This window comes from Cydia splendana, chromosome 9, assembly GCF_910591565.1.
Source record: "Cydia splendana chromosome 9, ilCydSple1.2, whole genome shotgun sequence".
NCBI lineage: Eukaryota > Metazoa > Arthropoda > Insecta > Lepidoptera > Tortricidae > Cydia > Cydia splendana.
This window is the reverse complement of record NC_085968.1, coordinates 12,367,895-12,393,025: the sequence shown is the minus strand read 5'-3', so window position 1 is coordinate 12,393,025 and position 25,131 is coordinate 12,367,895. Positions and strand designations below refer to the sequence as shown.

The 25,131-nt window shown below is 36.9% G+C and overlaps 2 protein-coding genes across 2 annotated transcripts in view; one reads left to right on the top strand and one right to left on the bottom strand.

Moving 5' to 3' along the window:
• LOC134793590 (dedicator of cytokinesis protein 3) overlaps positions 1–25,131 on the bottom strand; it is an 82,640-nt gene that overhangs the window by 50,561 nt on the left and 6,948 nt on the right. The window lies entirely within an intron of this gene.
• On the top strand, positions 1,621–23,306 carry LOC134793589 (innexin inx3). The gene is made up of 9 exons (XM_063765211.1): positions 1,621–1,902; positions 6,620–6,792; positions 16,349–16,563; positions 17,770–17,892; positions 18,554–18,649; positions 20,459–20,569; positions 21,103–21,239; positions 21,760–21,907; positions 22,329–23,306. Exons 2-9 carry the CDS (start codon positions 6,630–6,632, stop codon positions 22,512–22,514), a joined length of 1,179 nt encoding a protein of 392 aa, XP_063621281.1. The 5' UTR covers positions 1,621–1,902; positions 6,620–6,629; the 3' UTR covers positions 22,515–23,306.

Below are 25,131 nucleotides of genomic sequence, written 5' to 3'. Positions count from 1 at the left end.
GATTGATATTTTGTAGTGATGTATTATTAGATTTATTTCCATAAGGTACCTTTTCGTAAATGTATGGAGCAAATACTGTTATTGTTATGTAAGTTTAAAGTGGCATAAGGGGTTAAATATAGTATTTAGTTGGGGTTTTAGGATTTATTTCATTTGAATGACAGAATTTCTTTCATATGTGCTCAGAAAAATTGATTGTGTGTCACATTAAAAGTAAAAATATTCAATTTTGTGATTTTATATGAAAAAGTCAGAAAATACATTTTCACCTCTAAATCGGTATTGTTTTTTGCTTAAACTGTCTGTCAGTGTCGTTTTCTAATAGATAGAATTTAAATCTTGAGAGCTCATTGCAATCAATCGTGAAAATGAAATAAAACTTTATTTTCAAGAGATTGGCTAGTATACACATAAATCAGTCGATATCAAAAGTTTCTATTTGCATTACAGAACAAGTCGCAATATTTTTTTAATCTCACATATATAAGGTATTATTATTTGTAGTCAACTATGTAACTTACTTCAGGAACATAGTTTTTTAGGCGGCTAAACTTAAAACTTCTCTATCGTAAAGTTGCTAATTTCACAACATTATTTTCAAAAAATCATATCTCTGTAACTACGCAACCTAGAAGGTTGATCTTTTGTGTTATCGATAGCTTATTTATTGTACATTACTGGGGTATGCATAACTCCATACCCGCCATAAGGTACCTTTGACCGTGGGACGTCACATATATGAATGTCCTATTTCTTAAGTATATACCTATTGCATAGTTACCATTGTAAAAAACAATCTAGTGTAACTTTTATTGAATATTAGGTACCTTATCTTATCTTATCTAAATATGTTATATAGGTATGGACGACGCCAAATAACCGCTTCAGCTTATATTACGAATAAATATGTACTATTGCGTTGTCGTTTTGCGGGAACGAATATTATGGAAAAACCCGTTACGATAACCCTGCATTTTTTTGAAAATAAAAAGTCCAGAATACCCTTAACTCTTCTCTCTTCTTTTGTAAGACTCTACAGTTTTTTGTGCGATCGATCGGAAATCTCGGGGTTTTTTGAACATGTGGTCAGATGCCTATTCAATGACATGGCCTCACATTTGGTGCAATATGTAAGTTATCTTATGATAAATTCAGAAAAGTAGTCAAATTAATAATATTATTGTTAATAAAATAGAAAAATATACATTTAGCATCTTTCTTTATTTTATTTCCGTTTGAACAAGGAGTATAACCTACAATATTTTTTCGGTGAACGGAAGATATCTTCATCAATAAGCAGGTCTTCTAGCACGTAAGATAGAAGTCAAATGGCTGATCGAGACAATCAATAGCCCAGGGCAATTACAACTCTTAAAACCGGTAATCATAGTCTCATCTAAAAAATGGCATAATGAAACTTCCGACATATTGCTCGTGGAGAAAACGCAAGTACGGTGCGCAGCGCGGTCCAACGCTCGACAGAACTGGTTCAGAGCTACTGACTACTGTACTACGGTTTTGTTTAAGACAGAGCGCAAGCAACGGTCGCGTGGTGCGAGTGACAAGGACAGATAGCATGGCTGCGCATACGCAAGTTCGGTAGTGAAAAGGCAGGAGGCCGGCGGACCGATTGCACTGATCCCCCAGTCAGTGTCTCGACCCGCGTGCAGCTGGTGTGCGAGCCAGCCGCCCGGACCACCCGTTTTACTTAACTCATTTTAAATCGTTCCATTATGAAATACCCCGAATCCAAGAAACCAGTGTTCAATTAATATGAGAACGTGCTATTTAAATTAAATGTGAGACCGTATTTTAGTGTTGTGGTTAGACTCTAAACGTGAAATTGTAAGTTTTGAGAAACCGGAGGTGGCGCTAGAAAAATAACTGTTAGGTTTAAAACAGGTAAGTTGTGTCACAAAAGCTTGGTTTTAGGGACGGATCGAGACGCGTAGCTCCTGTCTTCGATGCGAGGAATGCAGTTTGACAGCATAATGGACATATGCGGGAACAAAAGCCTTGTGCATAGTCATCCCTGGTCTTTTTTTTCGCTCGCTTTCTTGTGTTTGAGGAATGTTGTACGACAGTGAGTAATATGGAACCGATACGACGTGTTTATGAGATGATAGCAGTAATGCTGCAAAATGAGCATAATCTGACGTGTCAGGATAAAGTATCGCGCAGGTAGCGGCGCTGTCCCCATTTACCTGTGCGGCAAGCGAAGGAGAAGGGACGCAGCTCCCTTTACCGGGAATATTTGTTTGTATAGAATAGACAAAGCAACTCTAGGTTTAAGTAATGAATGTGTTTCACACCTTGGCCGAGAAAATCATAAAGTTAGAGATCATTGTTCTCGTAAAAAAAGGGCGGTTGTGTACAAAAGTAACTTCTCACGCCGACGACTATCGAAAAATCGCCCACATGCCTCGAAACAGGTAGACACTTGATTTTGTGGCAGCACGTGAATTGTCACGGTCCACGGGTCTTTATTGAAGATGTTCCGGCCAAGGACAGGCCAAACAACATAAACTGGCCAATGTTCGGTACCTGTCCATTTACAGCCTATCGCCCGAATATAGGCTATTAAAAATTGATGAAATCAGTATGCAACGATGAAATAAAGTAGATGCACATCTACCTACGAAATATTCAAGACGTTATTGTAGCAATGAAGTTTAGTTATCTCTAAAATTAGGTCCTATTTGTTGTTCTTAATTAAAGATCATTACAAGATTTACTATCTTTGTTTCAAGGGTAATCATACATCAGTTTCATGTCAAGGCAAATAAGAAATAGGGACCTACCTTCTCATAGAAAACCAAACCAAAAAAAAATCCTTAGCATGGAAGTTGAGATACAAGTATACCTACCTGCTTTTCCAATAGAAAGTAAACGTCAAAGTTTGACATTTCGGTTAAAAGTAATAGTCTAGCATGAACATTTAAGCTAAATATATATAGGTAGTCTTAAAAACCTGCACTTTGAGCAGCAACACATTTAAATTTCAAATGACAACCAGTGGAGTAGGAATTCGTTTCCCACCGCGCGGTGTGCGAGGTTCTCATCGCTCTGGACAAAGCATCTTTAACAGGTCATAGTCATTGGATTCATGTCACGGAGCTTGCACCACGCTACCTGCATAACCAATGATTCCGGCGCCTGGTGATAACCCCTCGTTAAATTTTAACAGCCCCATTTTACCCACGAATTCGCAGTTTAGTATTCAATCTGGTGACTTGCGTGGCATTTACTCGTCATTTCGTAGCTGGGTAAGTGCGGGTCTCATCGATAATGGTAAGCAGATAAGACCCCGCTCATTCCGTACGCAGCACATGCGATATCAATTAACCCGCATGTTCCACAATGAGTGCGTTTGTTTGCAACCTTAAGCAACTTTGACCTTAGCTTGATAACAATTATCTTTTTGATGATATACTGTAAAACATTGTTTGGTATAGTAATTTTATACGTATTTTTATATAAGTCGTCAATATGAAGCCTTATGATGTGGTTTATGATTGACTGAGCACCCAATCTCCTTGTATGACACAAGCTTCATCGAGCTATCGCAACCGCAGAGTACTTATCTATCGTTTCTATACAGCTCCATATACGTAAGCTTATGACGAAAAACAGGCGTATTCCGTACGTAATATTCAACAACGGATGCGATAGAATTGATATCGGGTTAGCTCAGCTTATCTCGAACATGACTACGAAAGGCAAGTGTATAGGCGCCCAATCACAAATACAAAGTTCCCATATGAAGCATGTGATACTAAACGCACGTGATTTTTCTACGACGTAAACAATGAAAGAGTAACCGGAACAAGCATACGCCGACAACATAGTTAATTGTAGTCAACGTCACTGACTGCGACCCCAACCGAGCGAATCGTCATACTGCCACTGCCATTCAAAATTTGATGACAGTAAAAATGTTTTAAGCAGAGATTAAAGGCTCGATCGTGATCACAGTTACGCATGCATTTCAACATAATTGTCACTTGTCCATTCACTCGTAACGCGCAAATCTCCAGGTTGCTCAATAATTTCAACCGACCTCGTCTTTCCTGTCATTAGTCACGCTTTTACCGCTCTCTTATTAAGCCTGCAGCTTAAATAGCCCGTTATTGTCCGAGGAGTATCGATATTGTGTTTTGTCGGCGAGTGACTCCGAGATTCTTTTCCCACGTACGGGTTGTCCATATTGTGTGAGACTGTGTAGACGTGTGATGCTCGGTCGGACGCTCTCATCTGCCGCAATTAGTGTCCATTCAGCGGCAAGTCGACGCGTGCCGGCGCTCTTATATAAGTACAGCAGCTGATTACTTTAACTGGTTATCATTTTGTTAAGTCAGCAATAAGTATGTGGGTTGCTTGCGCCGTGAAATTGCTCTAAGGATATCAATTTATATTAAAACATGAAATCGGTATTCGTGATAAGAATGTTTATTGCTTATGCTTATCGAAAATTCTGCGGCGAACTGCGAATGAGACACACTTAAGATTTAATGAGCTTCGGCAATGAGGATAAGAATAAATAAATATGTATGTTACGAGTGACAAAGCAGGTTCAGGGATGTATCCTACCGGCAGCGTATGCGCCTGTGCCTGTCATAAACGGTGGAATGCTCCCGCACCCCGCGCCCGCGCTGCGCCCGCCCTGTGGCCCTATTATCGGTCACCGCGTTAGCAAACAATGTTCATTTAGGACATGTCACTCCGTCGATACATTCAGAGATATTTTCTCGAAGAAGTTGAGAGTACGGCATAAAATAACTTATATTTTTCTGGTCTTAGACTTAAGGTTGAGCTAAACTCACGCTACGCTGCGGACTGTAAAGAATTTCCGAAAACTAATCGATTGGCAGATCGCGCCGTGCGAATCGGGCAACTTTTGTCGCCGCGCAAACTGGTTTTCGCGTAAAATTCGCGTTGCCACGCGGTGCATCAGCACAGGGTCAGGAGAGTAGGGAGGGATGAGGGGGAGGGTGCGGTTGGAAACGCAGGAGGCGCATGAGCAGCGGCCGGTCGACGACCCGCCGCATGCCCTGCGCCGGCGCAACATTCGCCTCTACCGCCGACTATTCTACGACCACGACGTTGGCGAAATTCTTCACAGGAACGACTAGCATTGCTGTGTTGCCTACAGTGAATGGAAAAGCAAAATGACCTCAAAGAAAAAAATATAAACTCCTCAGACAGCCCTAAATCACATACAGAGACAAAACAAAATTTTAATTAAGTCGCAAAAAAATCTACTTAAAAGCGAGGTCACTAAATCTGATACGTTATTTGTTACTAATGATTATTTCCTACCACTTACTACCACGCTTACGCAAGACTTTTAATTATAATCTTATTCTGTAACAAGGCAAGCAATGATATTCAATTTCAATTGTCCATTAGCCTATGCCCCCTAGTAAACGACCTAAATAGTATAAAGTGCTGGACATGCGATATAGCACAGGAACAGACTTGGCATGCCAAGGCTGGACCCATTAAACACAAATTGTCTCATAGACGTATTCATTTATGAGTTTATCTCGGTAGTAATACAAGAAGACGTAACGGGCGGATTCTAAATAAGTAATGATCGAAATGATGATGCTTAAGGTGTTCGGGCCGGGCCGAAAATATTAGTTTATAAAAAGCGATAGACCCCGAGCGCCTAATGCGAAGCGTGGGCGAGAGGTAGCCGCATCGTTAAATAATGCTGTGAGGTCATTGATTGGGAGACGGCTGTGGATGCTGCACCTATGTGAGCTACAACTACATTTAAACTGTAACTTACGATTTCTAATAGGCTTTTGTTTTTATGCTTAAATACATTCAACAAGACTGAAAGTTAAAAGATGCTAGTAATTAAGGTTGAACGACGAACGACAGCTGTTTAACACATTGATCCCAATCATATCGGACGGAGTAAAATTTACCGTTTAAAGTTCTAATTTAGTATGGGTAGCGCATGGCACTTGTCACGACGAGGATGCTATAGCCGCGTGAATTTATTTATAGTCCCCTTTACTACTGTATTTGTTTATATGATTTGTTAGATTGTGTTGTAACATTTGTAACTGAAAAAAAGTAGTGTATCAATTCAGACCTACCTACAGACACGACCTACGACAGTACCTACTTTATTTTATTTTTGGTTGTATTATTAACGAATTCAATATTATCTATCAAAAATTTTTTTTCGCAATAATCAGATAAGATTATGGACTTCATAAGCTATGTGATGGTTTGAAAGTGAATTTAGGTACGAAGTCGGAAGCCGATTAGGTACCATTAATATTTAGTTAAGTGTCAATTAGACTAAAATAAAATTTTATTCCAAGATTAGTGTCCATATACATATTTGAAATTTACTTGGATCATATCCCTCCTATACTTAGTCGTTATTTTGTTTAAAAGTCTTCTAGAAATCGATTTTCGCGCTTGGCATATATGTACCTACATATTTGCATTTAGGACATCGTACTGAATGCATTGATAGATTATTTACCCATATCGGAGATGACTTGAATGGAAAGTACCTAAAACATGATTTGCCACCCTACTACTTACCCCTTAGTTCATTAATCCAGTTCTACATTTATTTCTTCATTTGTTTCAGCTAATCCAAGATGGCGGTGTTGGGTATGGTGTCCGCTGTGGCGGGCTTCGTCAAAGTCCGCTACCTGATCGACAAGGCCGTGATCGACAACATGGTGTTCAGGATGCACTATCGCATCACATCCGCCATGCTGTTCCTGTTTTGTATACTCGTTACGGCCAATAATTTAATTGGTGAGTTGCATTATTGTTACACGTCTGATTAGGCTAGTTCATAGGTTTGAAAGTGGAGGCAGGTCACACGGGAAAAAGGCAGATACCCCTTAACATTTAGGGGCCGCAATCCAAAATACTGGGGATCCTTTGACCTAGTTGGGAAGTTTGGGGTCCCTGGTTCAAGACCCAATGAGTGTTAGTAATTTTGTGATGAGCACGAACATTTGAGCAGAAATTATTAAGTCAAAAATGTAATTATCTATTTTACTTATTAGCTGGTGTAACTTGTACAAGAAGTTGAACTTATCTAGGTATTTTAAGCAAACAACTAGAATTATACCTACTACTACTAAAGCGACCCCTTAACCTCAATGAGGTATCGACAGATAATATAACAGTTACATTTTAACCAACACCGAATACCGCAAGTAAAACATTAAAGGGAATAATGTGAAAGTAGAAACGTCAACACGCTTCAGCAACATTACTTTCGCAACATGAACCAGACACACAGTGAAAGTAATCAATATTCCTTTAACACAAATCGCAAATCTATTGACCTGATGAACTAGACATACAACAATGAATCCGCTCATGAAAGATAACGGTCCGTTGTAATGAGTCATTTTCAGGTCATTCAGTAGTGGTGCGGAAACGTACTACGTAACAGTTACCCAAATTGATACGTCATCGACAAATTGCTTGTACAAACAAAACATGGCCGGTCATACGTATGTTGGAGTCACTGAAGCGAATCGGGTCAGTGAACTGCAGCTAGTAAGGATTTGTCGTGCACCGTCTCAGGTAGCAAGTGCTATTGTTTTAAATTACCGAATCATTCTGTGACAGTGTAGCTAAGTAAGTGCGGAAACTTGAGATAATCATTCACTGTAGCGATTCCATTGTAAATGAATATCCCGTCAATTATGAAACTATTCCCTTCATGAATATTAACACGATGATGTCTTTTGTTTGTTAATCAGAATCATAACTACCTTGCGCATAATCAACTAACAAATTAGATATAAGATTTGTTTTTAAGTATACCTACTTAGTTGCTTTTTTGCAACGTCGTCGTTCGTGTATACTTATATTTTTCTGTGAGACGAAATCCTAAACATGTATGTAAATAAATATTGTACCTAATCTACTAGATAATTTGCGCGCCACCCGTTGTTAGGGGATTACAAATACGAACCTACGTTAAATCGACACAGATTATTACTATACCAATATCTACATCTAAATTATTAAATTAGATAAATTCGTGCCAATCAAAGCTATTAACGTTCAAGTGGATGTTCTACCAGCTACCTACTAATAATTAGTGGTTGATCTGTAGCGCCTCAGTGAAGTGGCAACAAAGGCGGGAACTCGGGTATACGGTGTTTATGTTCGCGTTATCGCATACCCCTCGTTCAGCCGATGTAAACAGATTCGGTAATAGCCACTTATGAAATACTATATTGTCGTATTATTGTTTGTAACATGTTGCGGTGTGTATACCTTCATGTCGGTCTTGTGGATTATTAGATTTATTAGTTATGAGTATGACAGTCTTTTTAGATCGTCTGAACTAAATTCCAAAGTGTAAGAAAATATTATGGTACGTGTATAACACATAATCCGAATTTAATTTCACCGGAACGCACAGTTTTACCTATTAGTTCTTTAAAAATATTTGAAGTCTAACAAGGAAGGGTACCCAACTGTCCGACTCCGATTTCATTTATTTTGATATATGTTATAGAGTAGTCTAAAATAACGGACACGTATTTTTTTTTAGCTGCCCAAACTCAACCTGTTAGGAGAAAATGGCCTTCAAAGTACTGAAAATTGACCAAACCTTCTAATTTCATAGAAAAACTTTTTTCAAAAAAATTTATAATTAATTACTGGTTTCGTTATATGTTGGAGAACATGAAAAAAAAAATGGGGACGTGTTTTGTCATTTCACCACAAACTCATTTTTTATATTAAAAAAAATATATATATATATAATAAATATATTTTTATATGAAATTAGAAGGTTTGGTCAATTTTCAGTACTTTGAAGGCCATTTTCTCCTAACAGGTTGAGTTTGGGCAGCTAAAAAAAAATACGTGTCCGTTATTTTAGACTACTCTATAAGTTCTATAACATATATCAAAATAAATCAAATCGGAGTCGGACAGTTGGGTACCCTTCCTTGTAAGATAGCCCGATATAGTCGAAAAAAATGCTCATTGATATTTTAGCGGGGCAAGTTACTCAATTCAAAACGTACTATTAAATAATTACCTAATTTAGCAAATTGTATGAATTAGCCGTGCAATTTAGAATAATAACAGGCTCGCCATCGGCAATTTGTCTCTAAGTGACTGTTAATTAACCTAGCTCCTCGAATTGACTTCATCCACTCTAAGATTAAGTACCTACTCGTACTTTAGTAACTCTCTTAAGACTGACAACATAAACGTAAATTTTTGAACAGGTAATTTAATAAGTGGGCAATCCTAGATCTACAGACAGATTCATTCATAGATACTACTATTACTACTTCGCTGGTTCAGCGACCCGAAGTGGATCTTGGCCTCCGTCACTAGATTTCGCCATTCGTTCCTGTCCTGTGCGATCCGACGCCATTCAGCTGCTTGGATGTCACACAAGTTCATTCATAGATCCCCCAGTACGGCTACCACCAGTTCTGACATTGACAGATACGCTCGCGTCTACGTAAATTACTTTCTATACATCTCGCTTGCACTAATATGCGAGTACGAGCGAGATGTACAGAAAGTAAATTACGTAGACGTGAGCGTTATGTCAATGTTAAAACTGATGGTAGACGTACTGATGATTTGTTTTCCACTGTATTTGCACGTTTCAAGCCAAGAATAGAAATAATCAGTCTTACTGATAGGCAGCTCACATATCCCAATAACATTATAGGAGTTGTCCTGTTGAGTCATTACCAAATCGCAGTCTGGCAAGAACATCCTGTTTCAAATAAAATATTAATTAGTTAATAAATAACTGAGAACTAAGATAAGAAACATGAAGTCGATTTGAGAACATACTGCTTTTTAAGTCAGCTATCTTATTAAAGCACTAACCTACTTGTGCAATATGAAACGCTATCACATTTGTAGCGAGATAGCAACAGTCGGCAATTTCTTTTAAATGTAATGCTGCATATTATATCTCCAAATACCACTTTGTATTTCAGTTAGCAACGCGATGTTTAGAATACTCTGCCCTTACAAGATAGCAACGTTTTAGTTCGTGATCTCTGCCCATAACACGATTAGGTATAAACATGCACATTTGTGCTCCAGGTGTTAATAAGCAAAACAATTGATATCATGTGCGTCAGCCGTTGCTAGGTCGCCTAGATTTAACTGGATTAATAATCAAGTAAGCGATACCGACTGATCTGTTTTGGCATGGAAAGATAAAGCAAGCGACATTTCTAATTTGAAAACTTATTTGGTAGGTATCTTATGGTATGTAATGGTGTTGAAATGTTTTAAATGTGTGTAGGTAGTACTGACGTTTCCAATCTTTTTGAATACATAAATCCACTGTGGCTATAAATTATAGTCTGTTCGGAAAGAGAAGAGTCGTGGAATGTATTGGGCCCCATACATTCCACGACTCTTCTCTTTCCGCACAGACTATACATGTAGGTATATATTATCTCTAAAATTACATATAACAATTAAAATTAAGTTATTATGAATGAGGTTTATTTCAAAAACTGACAATGAAGATGTTGCAATGTCCAACACCAAAACAATCATTCTTCCATTGTTACCTCATGATCTGAATTAATCAAACACAAGGCAGCAGTTTTTCATATATTATTTGAAGATTTGCAGAATTATATAGATCCAAATGAATTCCAAGAAATGAGGACCCAGACGTCCTGTTGAGTATTGACTACTTTCCTCATATAAGGTTTACTGTTTAGTCATAGGTTTTTATTGTGAATAATAATATTAAAAAATCATATTCCAACATTACGAGTCTATTAAGATGATGACGAAGCAAATATTATTCAACGTCTCGTCAGAGTCTTGTTGGTAGCATATTCGTATTAGATAAAAATATATGTTTCTAGTAATACCGAAGGCTTAATAACAGATACCTATACATATAATTAATTAGTCATCCATTTGTGTAGCTTGTTTGTTTATAAACGGGATCAATAATCGACAAAAAAATCCTAAAAACATCCTTTATCTAACATACCTCTATATTTATCAGAGTTGTGAAGTCATTTGGACCGTTCTAGTAAGAAGTTTCGAAAAGTACTTAGGGTGGAAGGTATTCCACCTGCCCAATTTCTTTGTCCAATGTGCATTGCGTCTCACTCTCTCAATAAGCAAATGTGAGACGCAAATCCACATTGGACAAAGAACTTGGACAGTTGGAATACCAACCTCACACTAGGTACAATCTTGATCACTGTTTGGATTTGCAATGATGAAATGAAGTCATCAATAAATTTCATACGTTGCAAAGTTCTCCGTGACCCAGTAACAGCCGCCTGCAGCTGTGCAACCTGCGAGCGGTCACCTACGGCGATTAAAGCCCTTATCTCGCGTTTTATGTACACAGACGATGCAATTACCATAACAAGAATAACCTGAATCGATAGCACGGTGCTGAAGGGTTGGTGTTATTGGAAACATATTGTAAAGTAGGACATGTCTGGCTGGTATACCATGCCTGTTATACAGGCTGGGAGAGGCAGGTATACGATGTCTCAATACTAATTGAAAAATAAAAGCTACAGTCAAGGAAGGAAACATCATCTGTAGGTAGGTACCAAAAAGAGTTCTCTTAATTATCTAATAAGCATTAAACAACACAAGTTTTGCTTAGTTTGGGGTAGTACTATTAGTTATTCTGTGGTTTGGGGCTCTAGGTTGATATGTGTAAGATGTTTATTTATTTATTAAATTAAGGATGTGGGACTAGCATGAGATGAGGGTACGCCGTAAAAATGTTTACTTCGATGACATAATTAACTTCGAAACATTAAATCAATGAATATGTATTTCGAAACTGTCGAGCTATTTAGTTCTTTCGTAATCATTAACAGAATTTTCGTAAATTCGCTATCGCATTACTTTCTGCAAACTTCGGAAATGATACACCATTTCCTAGAACTTAGGTATGACATATTTCCATGCTGTGTATAATCAATGCACGTGTAGTTTCAAATATAATTGAAATCTAAGCCAGGACAAATACGTTCCGATACTTAAAACATTATGGTATTTTGATAGTTTCCACTTTTGCTTTTGGTCGATTTAGTAGAATACTAAGACGCAATTAAGACACCAATAGCCGTGTGGTAAATGGATTGTCAGCCCCATCTACTCCACTGTTTAAATTAGAGACCACAATAGTTTGCACCTACACATACACGGTGTAACACGAGGAAACCGAATAATTTTAACCACGCATTTCTGAGGTCAAAAGAAGGAAAAAATGTAATATGAGTTTAGGTCAATTTCGCCAAAAAAAATTTTTTATTGTCTTGTTTTTTAAATTTTTTGAATGTATCTGTACAAAAAAAATGTTATTGGTAAACTTGTCACTTAAAATCTTAGAGGATATAACCAACGGAGACGCCATGTCTAAAATTTTCGGTACAAAATAGTCTGCCGTTTTTTGCGGGGGAGGGGCACATCAAATGTATAGGTACGTCATGTCAGATAAACGTCAGTCCATACATATGGTTGACAAGTTGTTGACCATTGGCCGCCTATTTTCGACAGAGGGGAACGCCTGTTAATGGCGGCTCCATTGTTAATTACTCCGAGCTTAAAATTGATTTTTACATTTTGTTTACGTAAAACCTACTTTTTGCAAAGTGTTACTTGTCACTTTTTGACATCTATCAATAAGGATATTTAGACTACGTCTCATAGCAGCAACATCACCATCAAAAAGGCCTTTTACACTATGTAACAATAAAAACTTGTTTTTTTTTTTTTAATTAATATTATCTTTGAAACTAGGCGAATTTCAAAAAAGTTTATAGTACATTTTTGTCTCTAAATATGATCAGGAATACGCTGTTAAAATTATTCGGTTTCCTCATATTACACCGTGTATAGGCCCGGCTAACACCGCTTTTATTCGATGCAATATTTTCTTACATACACGCCATACGCGCCATACCCATCTTGCAATAACTTTTTATAAACCTCTCTATAATATTATCTTTTTTCTCCTAATGATTGTAAGCTTCGCTCAGCGTAACACCGAAGTCGAGCACGCGGGATAATAAATAGCGAGCGCTGATGATAAATGCTCTAACTAATGCCCTAAATGCTCGTTATTGCTCAATCAACGCGAGGCGAAGTCAGTCAAATTCACACCTAGGCTGTTATTAGTGAGTCATGTAATGTGTCGGGCTAACACATTGTTTTGAATGTTTGTTGGACTTTCCTTGTTTGCGAAGGATTAAATTCTTACTGAAGTCTTACGGGTCCAATTTAGATTTTTTTTAACTGTTTGGCTTTTTGTAGTACCACTGTCAGTATCTACACGAAAACTGATTTCTTGCTCATCTTGAATATGGTTACGGCTGGGACCTTTGAGGCTTATGTTTTAATGTTTTTGTGTTTTTGAGGCGTACAATAATTTAACTAAGCGACAGGAATTAGCTAGTAGAAGTACTATTACGACCAAGAAATCATTAAAGTTTTATTGAAGCTCCGTTCCCTTACTGAGATTTTTATATCCAGAAAAGGCAGACAGGTTAGTTTAGCAACCGCAAGCAACGACAACTTTCTGTACATAGCATGACCTATCCATAAAAACGTTTCTAGCCACGATAGTTGCTGAGAACCAGAGATCAATGAACTCTTAGCAAACTAAGAAATGACAGCTACCTATATTAGGACAAGGAAGTTGTTTGATTGATACATGATATCCTATTTATTAACGTCGCTGTATTTATGGAAAACAAATGCACACTAACGTTAAAAACATGAACATAGACATAAAAATTGTCGAACGACCTCGTAAATATTGGTCACTATCGTTTGCCGCCGGAGGGCAACGCGAAGAACCCACATGTTGCTCATATTTATCATAGCCGATGTGGCATTTAACTTTAAGTCGCGGCATGACACCATTCTCGGAAACTGACGCAGCATACGTATTTTCAATAAAACTGTATGCAAGCGTTACTAGTTTACCGCGTAATAAAATACAAACAGTAGGTACCCTAATATTTAAATATTGGGATGCAGTGGTGATATTCTACTTTACATTCTTAAATTAAATAGTTTAGAATTAAAAACATTTAAATTAGTTTTGTTAAGTATAACAATTGTGATTTCTAGTCCGCTATAGTAAGGATAGTAGAGTCGGACCAAACCAAACCAACTTTGCATGATTGAATTTGCTATGAAAACGGTTAGCATTGCCATCATAAATGGTTAATATCTATGAAAACGTGACGTGTACTCTTCTATTCCTACACCTTGTTCTCTCAAAGTCGGTGCAGAGTTAGCTAAGACGGACTTCAATCAACATATCATATTTATCGAACAGTCTCAAATCAAATTCTTGCCTCTGAAGAGTCTGAAGCATTAAGATCGTGTCACAAGCAAGTTCTAAGCACATTAGGTTTGCCGCCGACTGGACATAAACGTTATATTTATAAATTTACGTGCATTCTATAAATACCATGGTAACCCCAGCGGGCAAGGTGATCGAGTCACGGGCGCAATTGTGACGGCAGGGCAGCTGCAGCCATTACAGTATTACTACCATCCGCCGGTGCAATGTCGAGGTCGGGGGATATCATTATTGCACTATTGCACTATCGGAAATACAAGCGAACAACAAAGTATTATATAAAACTAGATCCCCAGAGAGATAAACCGGCTATGTTAAATGAAGTGTTTAAACGATATGCTACAACGAAGATTGTAAGGAAAACGCATCTAAAGACGTCAATAAATGCAAAGATCACAAAGCCGTCTTCTGTGCAAGTTTTTGCTCGTGTAACAAACGTTGGTTGCGACAAATGATAAATAACTTATAGAAATGTTTGTTTCGTGTACTTTTATTCGTTTAATTTAAGAATGCGAAGCATATTTTAGAAGAAACTACTCTGCAGTATGAAATTCGCCAAACTTTGAACTAATATAGGTATCTAATTTTTGTGTATTATACTAATTTAAATATTAGTTCGCAGTTTAAAAAAAATATAGGTATCTTAAATTGCGTATATGTAAATTATATAATACGTACAATATTTTTACCGAGCCACCCGGAAAGATTGGCCGATTTCATACGCGTGTTATTTATGTACCGCCAAAGCAGTTTTAAGTAAATTGTAAGAAGCCGAATGAAATAAAAGGCGTTTAATCATACTTCATAATCGTACAATGTCGAGGTCATCGGACATAATGATTGCAATCTTACGTATACTTTACGATTGCATTTATTTGCGTCTATTCAGACTACTATTAATATTCTATTATGATGCCATAGTTTTTGTCATTCTAGTTCACATACTTTGTTAACTGCTTGTGGCATAAAAGGAACTACTTTTAGAAACGTCTTTGTTCTACTGCGACAGCTTGGTTTATATTATTTCTGTCCATATAAGTAAACCTTAAGTATAGTTCTACCGATCCTACATCTATGTACCTACCCATAAAAGGTTGACGGTGCTTTCATTTGTTCTCTGCTATTGTCAATAAGTCACGAAATACAGGTGTATACTTCCTTTTTGGTGGGACTGAACATAAACTTTGTCTGTCGGCTGACCCGTTTGTCTAGTCGCGACCCTGAGTATTCGTTGGGACTAGAGTTGACCTTAATAAGTGGCATAACTAGTACTAAGATGGATGTCGTATGATGCTACATTATGTAATTACTAACTAAAATCGTTATAATGTGTGATAAATTGTTTGTCCCGTACGTATATTGATTTAGGTAGTAGGTAGTAGGTCCAGTTAAATTTAATACTCGTAGGTATTATAGTAAAAATATAATTGTAATTTTCGTTGTAACGCTTGAAGAAATGATCCTAACAGTTCCACTGAAACTGTAATTAGCATTGAAGTTTTTATTTAACAACAAAAAGTAGACAAATTAGTTCTAGGGATAGTTTACTGCGAACAGGGCTACCGGCATATTTTTAGGGTTCCGTATCCAAAGGGTAAGCGTCTGTCTGTCACCAAGCTGTATCTCATGAACCATAATAGCTGTAGACAGTTGAAATTTTCACAGATGATGTATTTCTTTTGCCGCTATAACAACAAATACTAAAAAGTACGGAACCCTCGGTAGGCGAGTCCGACTCGCACTTGTCCGGTTTCTTTGTTAGTACCTAATAAGTTTCGACTTGCGATTATACGTGCTCATCTCTTGACACAGGTTGTGTGTATAGGTACCATCGTTCAGAACTATTAATTAACGATTCGTAAATTTTACTGCAAACACAAGGTTCACCGATTGTCATTTAAGTTAACAATGTTGCTCTTAGCTAATACAACCACAAAGCCAGTAAATAGCATTAGAAATATTTATGATGTATTATTTTAATTTCAGGCGACCCAATATCCTGTATCACCGAAGGCTCGATACCACAGCACGTGTTAAACAACTTCTGCTGGATCACATACACGTTCACGCTGCCGTACAGCCCGGCGGTCCAGCACGCGCATCCCGGCGTCAATAATCTTGGCAACGAAAACAATCACGGAGCGGATGACAAACGCATACATGCCTACTATCAATGGGTGCCGTTTATGCTTTTCTTCCAGGTATGAATAACCTAATTCCGGCTGTACACGCTCGTCGAGAGCCTCTCGCCGAGACGGCACCGCTCTGATCCAATCGGAGAGGCGCGAGACGAAGACGAGTAAGAACGAGATAAGAAGGGAGCAGTATCTACACACTCGTTCTCGGCCTGTCTCGAGGTGTCTCGACGATGGTGTACAGCCGGCATAATAATATATTTGACAATAGTAGCTAGCCTCAATCCATTTGTTGACCTGTTGATCATCCTTAGTGAGGCAGTGTCCAACATACATTTATTTACGGTACCTAATTATGTGTAACGCTCAAGATCGCGACAAATGGAGAATTCTTCTGCGAGCCCTATGTCCCTAATGAGGGATAACAGGAATGCGCATCATGTGTAATGCGACTCTATTCCCATAATTTCAAGTACGCGCAGGCCCCAAAATAACTGTTATCTTACATACTTTGTAGACTTGGACAAACGGCCAAGTGAATTTGTGGCGGACCATACTTACGTTTGATTTTAACCTTTGATCGCAAATGACCAATAAAGCAAAGTACTGATGTGTTTTTAGAAGGTTTACGTAAGGTCATAAAAGTGTATATATGAATATATTAGTGGACCACTATTTACGCACCGTAAGATGCACGTTTTTGTAAGATCCTCGAAGACATACATAGGTACATGTCGCATAAATACATGCACATTGATGACGACATCTTATATTGAATAAACATGAAAAACCACGCAGTCAAAAGTTCAATGACGAACTAATCGGGGTCCCTTTGTTTGACATAACGTTTTAAGTCATAATGTATTGTTTGTCATATTATCATTAGTCCTAAAACTAAAACCGTTAACTTTTCAGGATTTTCGTAAGGTTATCCTATAGATAAGTTAGGTTAGGTTTATTTTATGGCAATCCTGAACAGTTACGCGTTTCTGAACCAAACAAATTCTGACTAACGGAAATGCGGACAAATAAAACATTATGACTTAAAACTTTTTAGGAAACAATGGAGACCCCGAACTAATCACATAGAGGCTCTTCCCATGTCTACATTATATTGACTAGGCGTCTATTCTACGTAAAAAGATAAAACTTAGTGCATGACTGCATGTGTCAATATTCAAGAAAACTGCGTTAAATCGTGCAAATATGTGCATAACAAATGTTTAGTCGTTATCTACTATCGTATGACTTATTCGCGTTGTAAATTGTCAGGGTCTCCTGTTCTACATCCCCCACTGGATCTGGAAGAACTGGGAGGAAGGCAAAGTGCGTATGATCTCCGATGGCATCCGTGGCACGGTGGCCAACATCTCCGATGACAGGAACAAACGACAGGTAAATGTTAACCCCCTTATTCATAAAATTTTACGGGCTTGGTTTAGTTAAATTATGTTTCATCCCTTTCTTACAAATACGTAAGTCAATATGACAGATTAAGACAAACGCTTCATAGCTAATTCAGGCCAGTAACGCGTTTATGAATAACGCCATTAAAGTCCAAATTACAACATAAAGTACACTTAAAAACAAGTAAATATCAAGTGACCCATGTTTTTGCTATTGAGTGAGTTTGAAGACGAAATACAAATGATCCTTTAGTTAGACCGTATCACATATTAATAAGTTTTACTAATTACGTCTAAGTAATTAATGGCTCATTAGTACGTACCTACTTAATGGACACAAAAATTTATGTAAACTGCATCAAGTCACCAAAAATTATAATGAACCCTTTGTATTATCTCTCGGTCTGATATTATAACTGTTTGCTTCATGACGACCACTAAACACTATAGATACAAAACAAACGAACCCGATTTGATTATGATTTAGATTTGGCATTGTTTTTTAGTCCACGTCATTATGTGTTTAGTAAAACACTAATTCGTTATTGTTTTACTGATTGTGTTTGGCCTTGCCCTGTTTTTAAAACACTATTGTTATCACGACTATGCAAATATGAAATAATGTTGAACATATAATTATCTATTTTCAGAATCGACTCGTCGAATACCTTATAGCCACGTTGAACATGCACAACACCTATTCCTTTGGGTATTTCTTCTGTGAAGCCTTGAACTTTATCAATGTTGTAAGTATGGACCATTCACTCAACTTAGTAGTACCGTAACAAAATACGCTAGACAGTTTACTATTTTGTAAATGTCGTAAAATTAGCAATAAGCTTCGCCTTTCCTTTTCAAATATTCGTGTGTGTCTTTCCTTATTATAGAAAAACAAAAGGGACGCAAGATCATATTTGCGCAAATAAAACTCTAAAGTTAATATCTTTAAGTCCGTACCTACCACCTAACATTGACAAAGAACAAAATGTACTGACATAATATGTGACGTTCCACGGGAAAAGGTACCTTATGAGGGTTTCTAGTTTCGGAGATATTAAATGTTTTGTAAAGAGGTGAAAAAATGCTCAATTTTTTTTTATTGTGTGATCTGAAACCTTAATGCCTAAAGTTTGTTTACCTGTTTTTATTTTTGTTATAAGTTAGTTATAAGCCTAGTAATGTCGTCTCAGAGTTTAGTAGAAAAGGTACCTTATGGAAAAAAGATTGAAAATTCCCAAAAAAACTAGTCAATACGGGAAAAGAAGTTTGGTAGAGAACTGTATTAGCATTCTGCAAAACTAATTTGATAATTTCAGTTCTGGTTGGGGCGCCTCGCAAATATTATAACCGTACATAGACCGACATCACAAATCCAAGTAGACTGCTATTATACCAAAGTTACTCTCGTCAAGTCTTTCTTAACTAGAATAATCTTCATTTGGTTTGGTCGCATGCAGTAAATCAGCCATTGGTTTGCTGAAAAATGCCAATACCCGACGCATTACCTTATGGAATATCTGAGGTCATTGAACCTCAATGCCGCTTATCTTCAATAGCAACCGAAATATATTATTGATAAGAAATAGACGATTTATACCATCTTAACCCCAAAATATTATTAGTTTATCCTAACTGTTCCATCATCATCATGCCTCATCATGTAACTTGACCACAAGGTACCTTTTCATTACATACAAATTATTGGTCTTTTTTAAGATTATTATGACGAAGAACTAATTAAATTGGGGGCAGTTTAATGTAAATTAATATTTTCTATTCATAAAAGATAAACTATAATATGATTGATATTTTGTAGTGATGTATTATTAGATTTATTTCCATAAGGTACCTTTTCGTAAATGTATGGAGCAAATACTGTTATTGTTATGTAAGTTTAAAGTGGCATAAGGGGTTAAATATAGTATTTAGTTGGGGTTTTAGGATTTATTTCATTTGAATGACAGAATTTCTTTCATATGTGCTCAGAAAAATTGATTGTGTGTCACATTAAAAGTAAAAATATTCAATTTTGTGATTTTATATGAAAAAGTCAGAAAATACATTTTCACCTCTAAATCGGTATTGTTTTTTGCTTAAACTGTCTGTCAGTGTCGTTTTCTAATAGATAAAATTTAAATCTTGAGAGCTCATTGCAATCAATCGTGAAAATGAAATAAAACTTTATTTTCAAGAGATTGGTTAGTATACACATAAATCAGTCGATATCAAAAGTTTCTATTTGCATTACAGAACAAGTCGCAATATTTTTTTAATCTCAGATATATAAGGCATTATTATTTGTAGTCAACTATGTAACTTACTTCAGGAACATAGTTTTTTAGGCGGCTAAACTTAAAACTTCTCTATCGTAAAGTTGCTCATTTCACAACATTATTTTCAAAAAATCATATCTCTGTAACTACGCAACCTAGAAGGTTGATCTTTTGTGTTATCGATAGCTTATTTATTGTAGATTACTGGGGTATGCATAACTCCATACCCGCCATAAGGTACCTTTGACCGTGGGACGTCACATATGCATTTGTTAATTTCAGGTTGGTAACATCTTCTTCCTAGACAAATTCCTCAACGGCGCCTTCTTGACATACGGTACTGATGTAGTGAGGTTTTCGAACATGAACCAAGAGCAGAGGACAGATCCTATGGTAATTTTTTTTAAATCTATTTTATCCCTATAGACTCCTTTAGCAATGATACATGCATGAGTGTTAAGGCCTGTCTCCATATTGCGCGGCAAACTATCAAACATTGGCTCGCGAGGCAGCCGCGCGCAATGGAGACAGGCCTTTATGTTATCGATTCAACTTCTAACCTCTAAATAAGTAGTAATCAATATCGATTTTTCGAATTTCAATGCAATAAGGCCAAGCGCACACTACTATTTACATTTTTGCGACACGATGTTAGAATCGCGCTGTAATACATATTGTCGTATATGCGCGCACTGACATATAAACACATATGTTGCATTTCTGCGACAAAATTGTCGCACGACAAAAAATCTTAGTGCACGCTTAGCCACACACCTGCATGATGGGATACTTATTTGACAAAGACTCATTACTTACTTCATTAGTAGTTATGTTGTCAACATTAGTTGACTACTTGTACTGTGATTCTAAATACTCATATATCTCTGTCTAATGCACTATGTTAACATTATTGTTGTTAATTCCAGATCGAAGTCTTCCCCAGACTGACGAAGTGTACATTCCACAAATATGGTGCGTCTGGTTCAATTCAGAAACACGACTCGCTATGCGTCCTCGCCTTGAACATTCTGAACGAGAAGATATTTATCTTCCTCTGGTTTTGGTGAGTACGGCTCTTAATTTAAAGGCAACTCTAATCTAGAGTTACCTCTAGATTTAGCTTTCAATTATAGTATTGATAATTTGATTCCTATTAATTACAATTATTCATAATTACAAGCACATTTCATCAGGCGACTGACACGATATGAGTATGCGATGATATTCCATTATATATTGTTAACGTATAGCTACGACCCCTTTGTTCACTATACTAAACCAATTGTATGATTATACGACTGTGAAAATCATCAATCAACCGAAATGAGTCTGTTAGGACACCTTTAGGTATCATCCCAGAATTTCCTTTTATAAAGGACTGAAGAGATAAATATTTAAGCAAACAATACAGGCTGAAGTCAGGCGATTCGACTGCTCGCTTGCCTACTACATCTTAAAAAAAAGATTTCATAAAGGCATTAGGTATCAAGCGGATGCTGTGCTCCAAAACACCGAGATGATAGAACGAGAATATGCTATTTAAATTCTGACATAATATCACTGTACTATTTGACGTGTTTCAGGTTCATCATCCTGTCGATAGTGTCGGGGCTGGCGCTAGTATACTCTGCGGCTGTGATTCTCCTGCCCAGCACCCGTGAACAAATCCTGAAGCGTCGCTTCCGCTTTGGAACGCCGAAGGGAGTCGAGGCTCTTGTCAGAAAGACGCAGGTATGTAGATCAAGTGTTTGATTTATTTGTTAAGATTATTTTTCATAAGCTCACGAGTTTGCTATATAATCTGTAATCCATTCATCAATTACAACGTTAGTTGCATCACACGATTTATGTAACAAGAAATCAACAATGGCAGGATAATATTCTCGCTATTGCACGCTACATGCAACACTGCATAACTTTTTAGATGCAGTTTTTAGGGTTCCGTACCCAAAGGGTTAAAACGGGACCCTATTACTAAGGCTCCGCTGTCCGTCTATCTGTCACCGGGCTGTATCTCATGAACCGTGACAGCTAGGCAGTTGAAAAACAACAAATACTAAAAACAGAATTAAATAAATATGTAGCTGGGGCTCCCATACAACAAACGTGATTTTTTTAAACAATTTTATTTTCAACAATTTTTTTGCAACAGGTGGGTGACTTCCTGCTTCTGCACTTGCTCGGGCAAAACATGTCGATGCGGGTATTCGGCGAGGTCCTGGACGAGCTGTCTCGGCGGCTCCACCTCGGGTCCAACCCGCCCTCCGCGCCCTCCACCATCGAAATGGCACCCATATACCCCAATATAGACAAGTTCTCCAAGGAAACAGAGACGTAAGCGACGATATTTTTAAAGTAGTACACAATTTTGTCCAGTAGTCATTTGATATTCGGCATAGTGCCTCTAGTAGACTATCAAATTATGGGCAGGGTAAGATATTTTTATCTTAATTCTTGGTAAAGAGGCATTCGAAGGAAATGTGTATTACTTTATATTGTAACTGGGTTTATTAATTTAAATCCTTAGATATTCCAGGTAACGAAAATAGACGGTTCGTGACATTCCTTTTTATTAGAGTAGAGAAGAAGAAGAAAACGTTGACTACGCACGATAAGAACTAAGCCTCGGTTTGCCTTTTTTCTAAGCTTAAGCTTTAACTTTGGGTCTCAATCAAATAAATTAGTGTAAAATATTTTTTTCAAAATTGTACGTTGATATTTTGTGAATAAAATAGTTAATAAATTGAATTTTATAGTGTGAACGGATAGATGTAAGGAGTGATCTAATTGTTACGATATTTTAATAAATTGTGTGAGACTGTCGCGTAAAAGTCGATGATATATGTGAACTAACACAGTGAAATTATCGAATTTTAGTAGTTAGAAATTCAATTGTCGTTACATAACAAAGCTGTTTGTTAACTTTGTGTCTAAGAAAAAACTCAATAGAGATGAAGATGACTTTGCTATCATAAACGGAAACTCGCAGGGTGGCTTAGACGGAACATGTGAGAGATATTATTCTAGTTCAAATATAATAAAATAACTCCTTTTTAGTTTTAAATAAGCATATGAAGACTTGTTCTAAGATGCAATTAGTGGTATAACTAAATAAATGCTTTTATCTCAATACTTTTACACTTTAAGCTAACGAGTAATTCCATATTTTAACTTTTTACACCTAATAATTGACGATAATTGTGTCCTCGGCCGGCAGAGCGACCCACTTTGTCGCTTGCCATAAGGACGCCTTGACATGTTATTCGTATAAAGATACAAACAAATCTCGTCCTTATGGTGAGCGACAAATTGAGGCCTTTGACTAGACTTCGACACAAAATAATACTATAGACTTAAATTTAGACAAAAAGACGAATACACATATCACCAGCATTGAAATGATAGAATTTTACTTTTTACTAGTAATAGGTACAAATTAATTACTTAAGTGGTAGGATTTCGGTGCAAATAATAAGGTACTAAATGCGTAGAGAATATTTTTGTACTCAAGTAAGTTACTCGAAATATTGTGCCATTGTAACAAATCCTTGTTATGCTTTTTGGATGAAATTGGACACCAGATTTGCATTTCCTGACTTCCTACGATACTTTGTACAATGTTTTCCATTTTAATGTCTCGAATGTTTTATGCAAATGATATACTTAGTTGTAGTTTATATTATTTTCAGTCATTTTAGCCATATTCTTAAGAGTAAGTTATCAATCATTTTGATAAAAACTTCCTACATCTCCCTGTATAATAAGTATTATGACGTTACTATTTCAGTTTTAGCAGTATGCCTGTGACATTAACTATATTATTTGACTTTACTACATAAACAAGATATTTTTTTCTTATATGGTAAATACCTGTAGCCGATCATTGCGTACAATTATGTAAGAAAGACTGCTACTGTGAAACTGTGTACACATTTTCACGTAGTTGCCATGTAATTTGGTTATATTTTCTTTCAAATAAACGAATTAAAAGTTTCCATCTTATTTATTTCGTGTTAATCCCAATACACCACCACCGATTATTATTAACATTGAAACAAAGTGTTGTCTTCAAAAAAAAAAATGTTTTTAGCAAGCTTATGGTAGCAAGTGGTAAATAATAAATTAGTTTCCACTCGTCTGTCATCTAAGTAGATAAGTTAAGTCAGAAAATAAGGGTAAGGGAAAATAAACCACCTTACTGATTACAGTAGTATCTAATGTTCAGCGTGAAAAGTTCTAATAATTTTTACCAATATTCAATATGCTATAAAGTGAGAGCCGGTTCTTCAGCTGTCGGTAACCGTAATTACATTTAGGTACCTCAGCTACGTTCACTCGCTATGTTTGAAAATACTGAGCACAAAGTGTGTCGCTTAACTTCACACTCGGATAAGTCCATTCAACCCTCTTAGGAAATCTACCCTACCTTTACTTAATACCAAAATCGCAAAATCGGACAGTTGGATTTTAGATAGATAAATCATTTATTTGACCCGAGTTTGAAGTTAAGCGACTCAAGTATATATCTATACTATTAACTTACTCATTTCCGTAGTACAGCGACAAGTCCAAGAAGACACAACGCCCTTGCTGCTCTTGTGTAAAAGTCTCAGTCGGAGCAGTGCCCGTCGGTCGCTGAGCAAGTGAGCAGTTCCCTCATAACCAATGCTATGGAGTGCCGTTCATTCATTGGAGTGGCGGAACTCATTGAGGGATTCAGTGGAATCAACTAATATTTCGGGTTAGGACCCATTTCTCAAACAGTACTAGACATTTTTTATTCCACGATGCGAGTCAAATAATCTTACAGCCCGCCTGGTGGGGAAATTTACGTTATGGGGTATGACGATGACCAATATTATCAGTGTTATCATGGAAACCCACACACGATTTCACAGTTCGTGGACTAATAATATTATTCTAATATCGTTCGAGAAATAGGCCTATAGTCTGTA

What these genes read in the sequence shown, in the direction of transcription:
- LOC134793589 (XM_063765211.1), top strand. Translation starts at nt 6,630, where the DNA reads ATGGCGGTGTTGGGTATGGTGTCCGCTGTGGCGGGCTTCGTCAAAGTC. An exon ending in ATGACAGGAACAAACGACAG is followed by an intron (nt 17,893 to 18,553) that starts GTAAATGTTAAC and finishes ATCTATTTTCAG; the next exon opens with AATCGACTCGTCGAATACCT. An exon ending in CCTTGAACTTTATCAATGTT is followed by an intron (nt 18,650 to 20,458) that starts GTAAGTATGGAC and finishes TGTTAATTTCAG; the next exon opens with GTTGGTAACATCTTCTTCCT.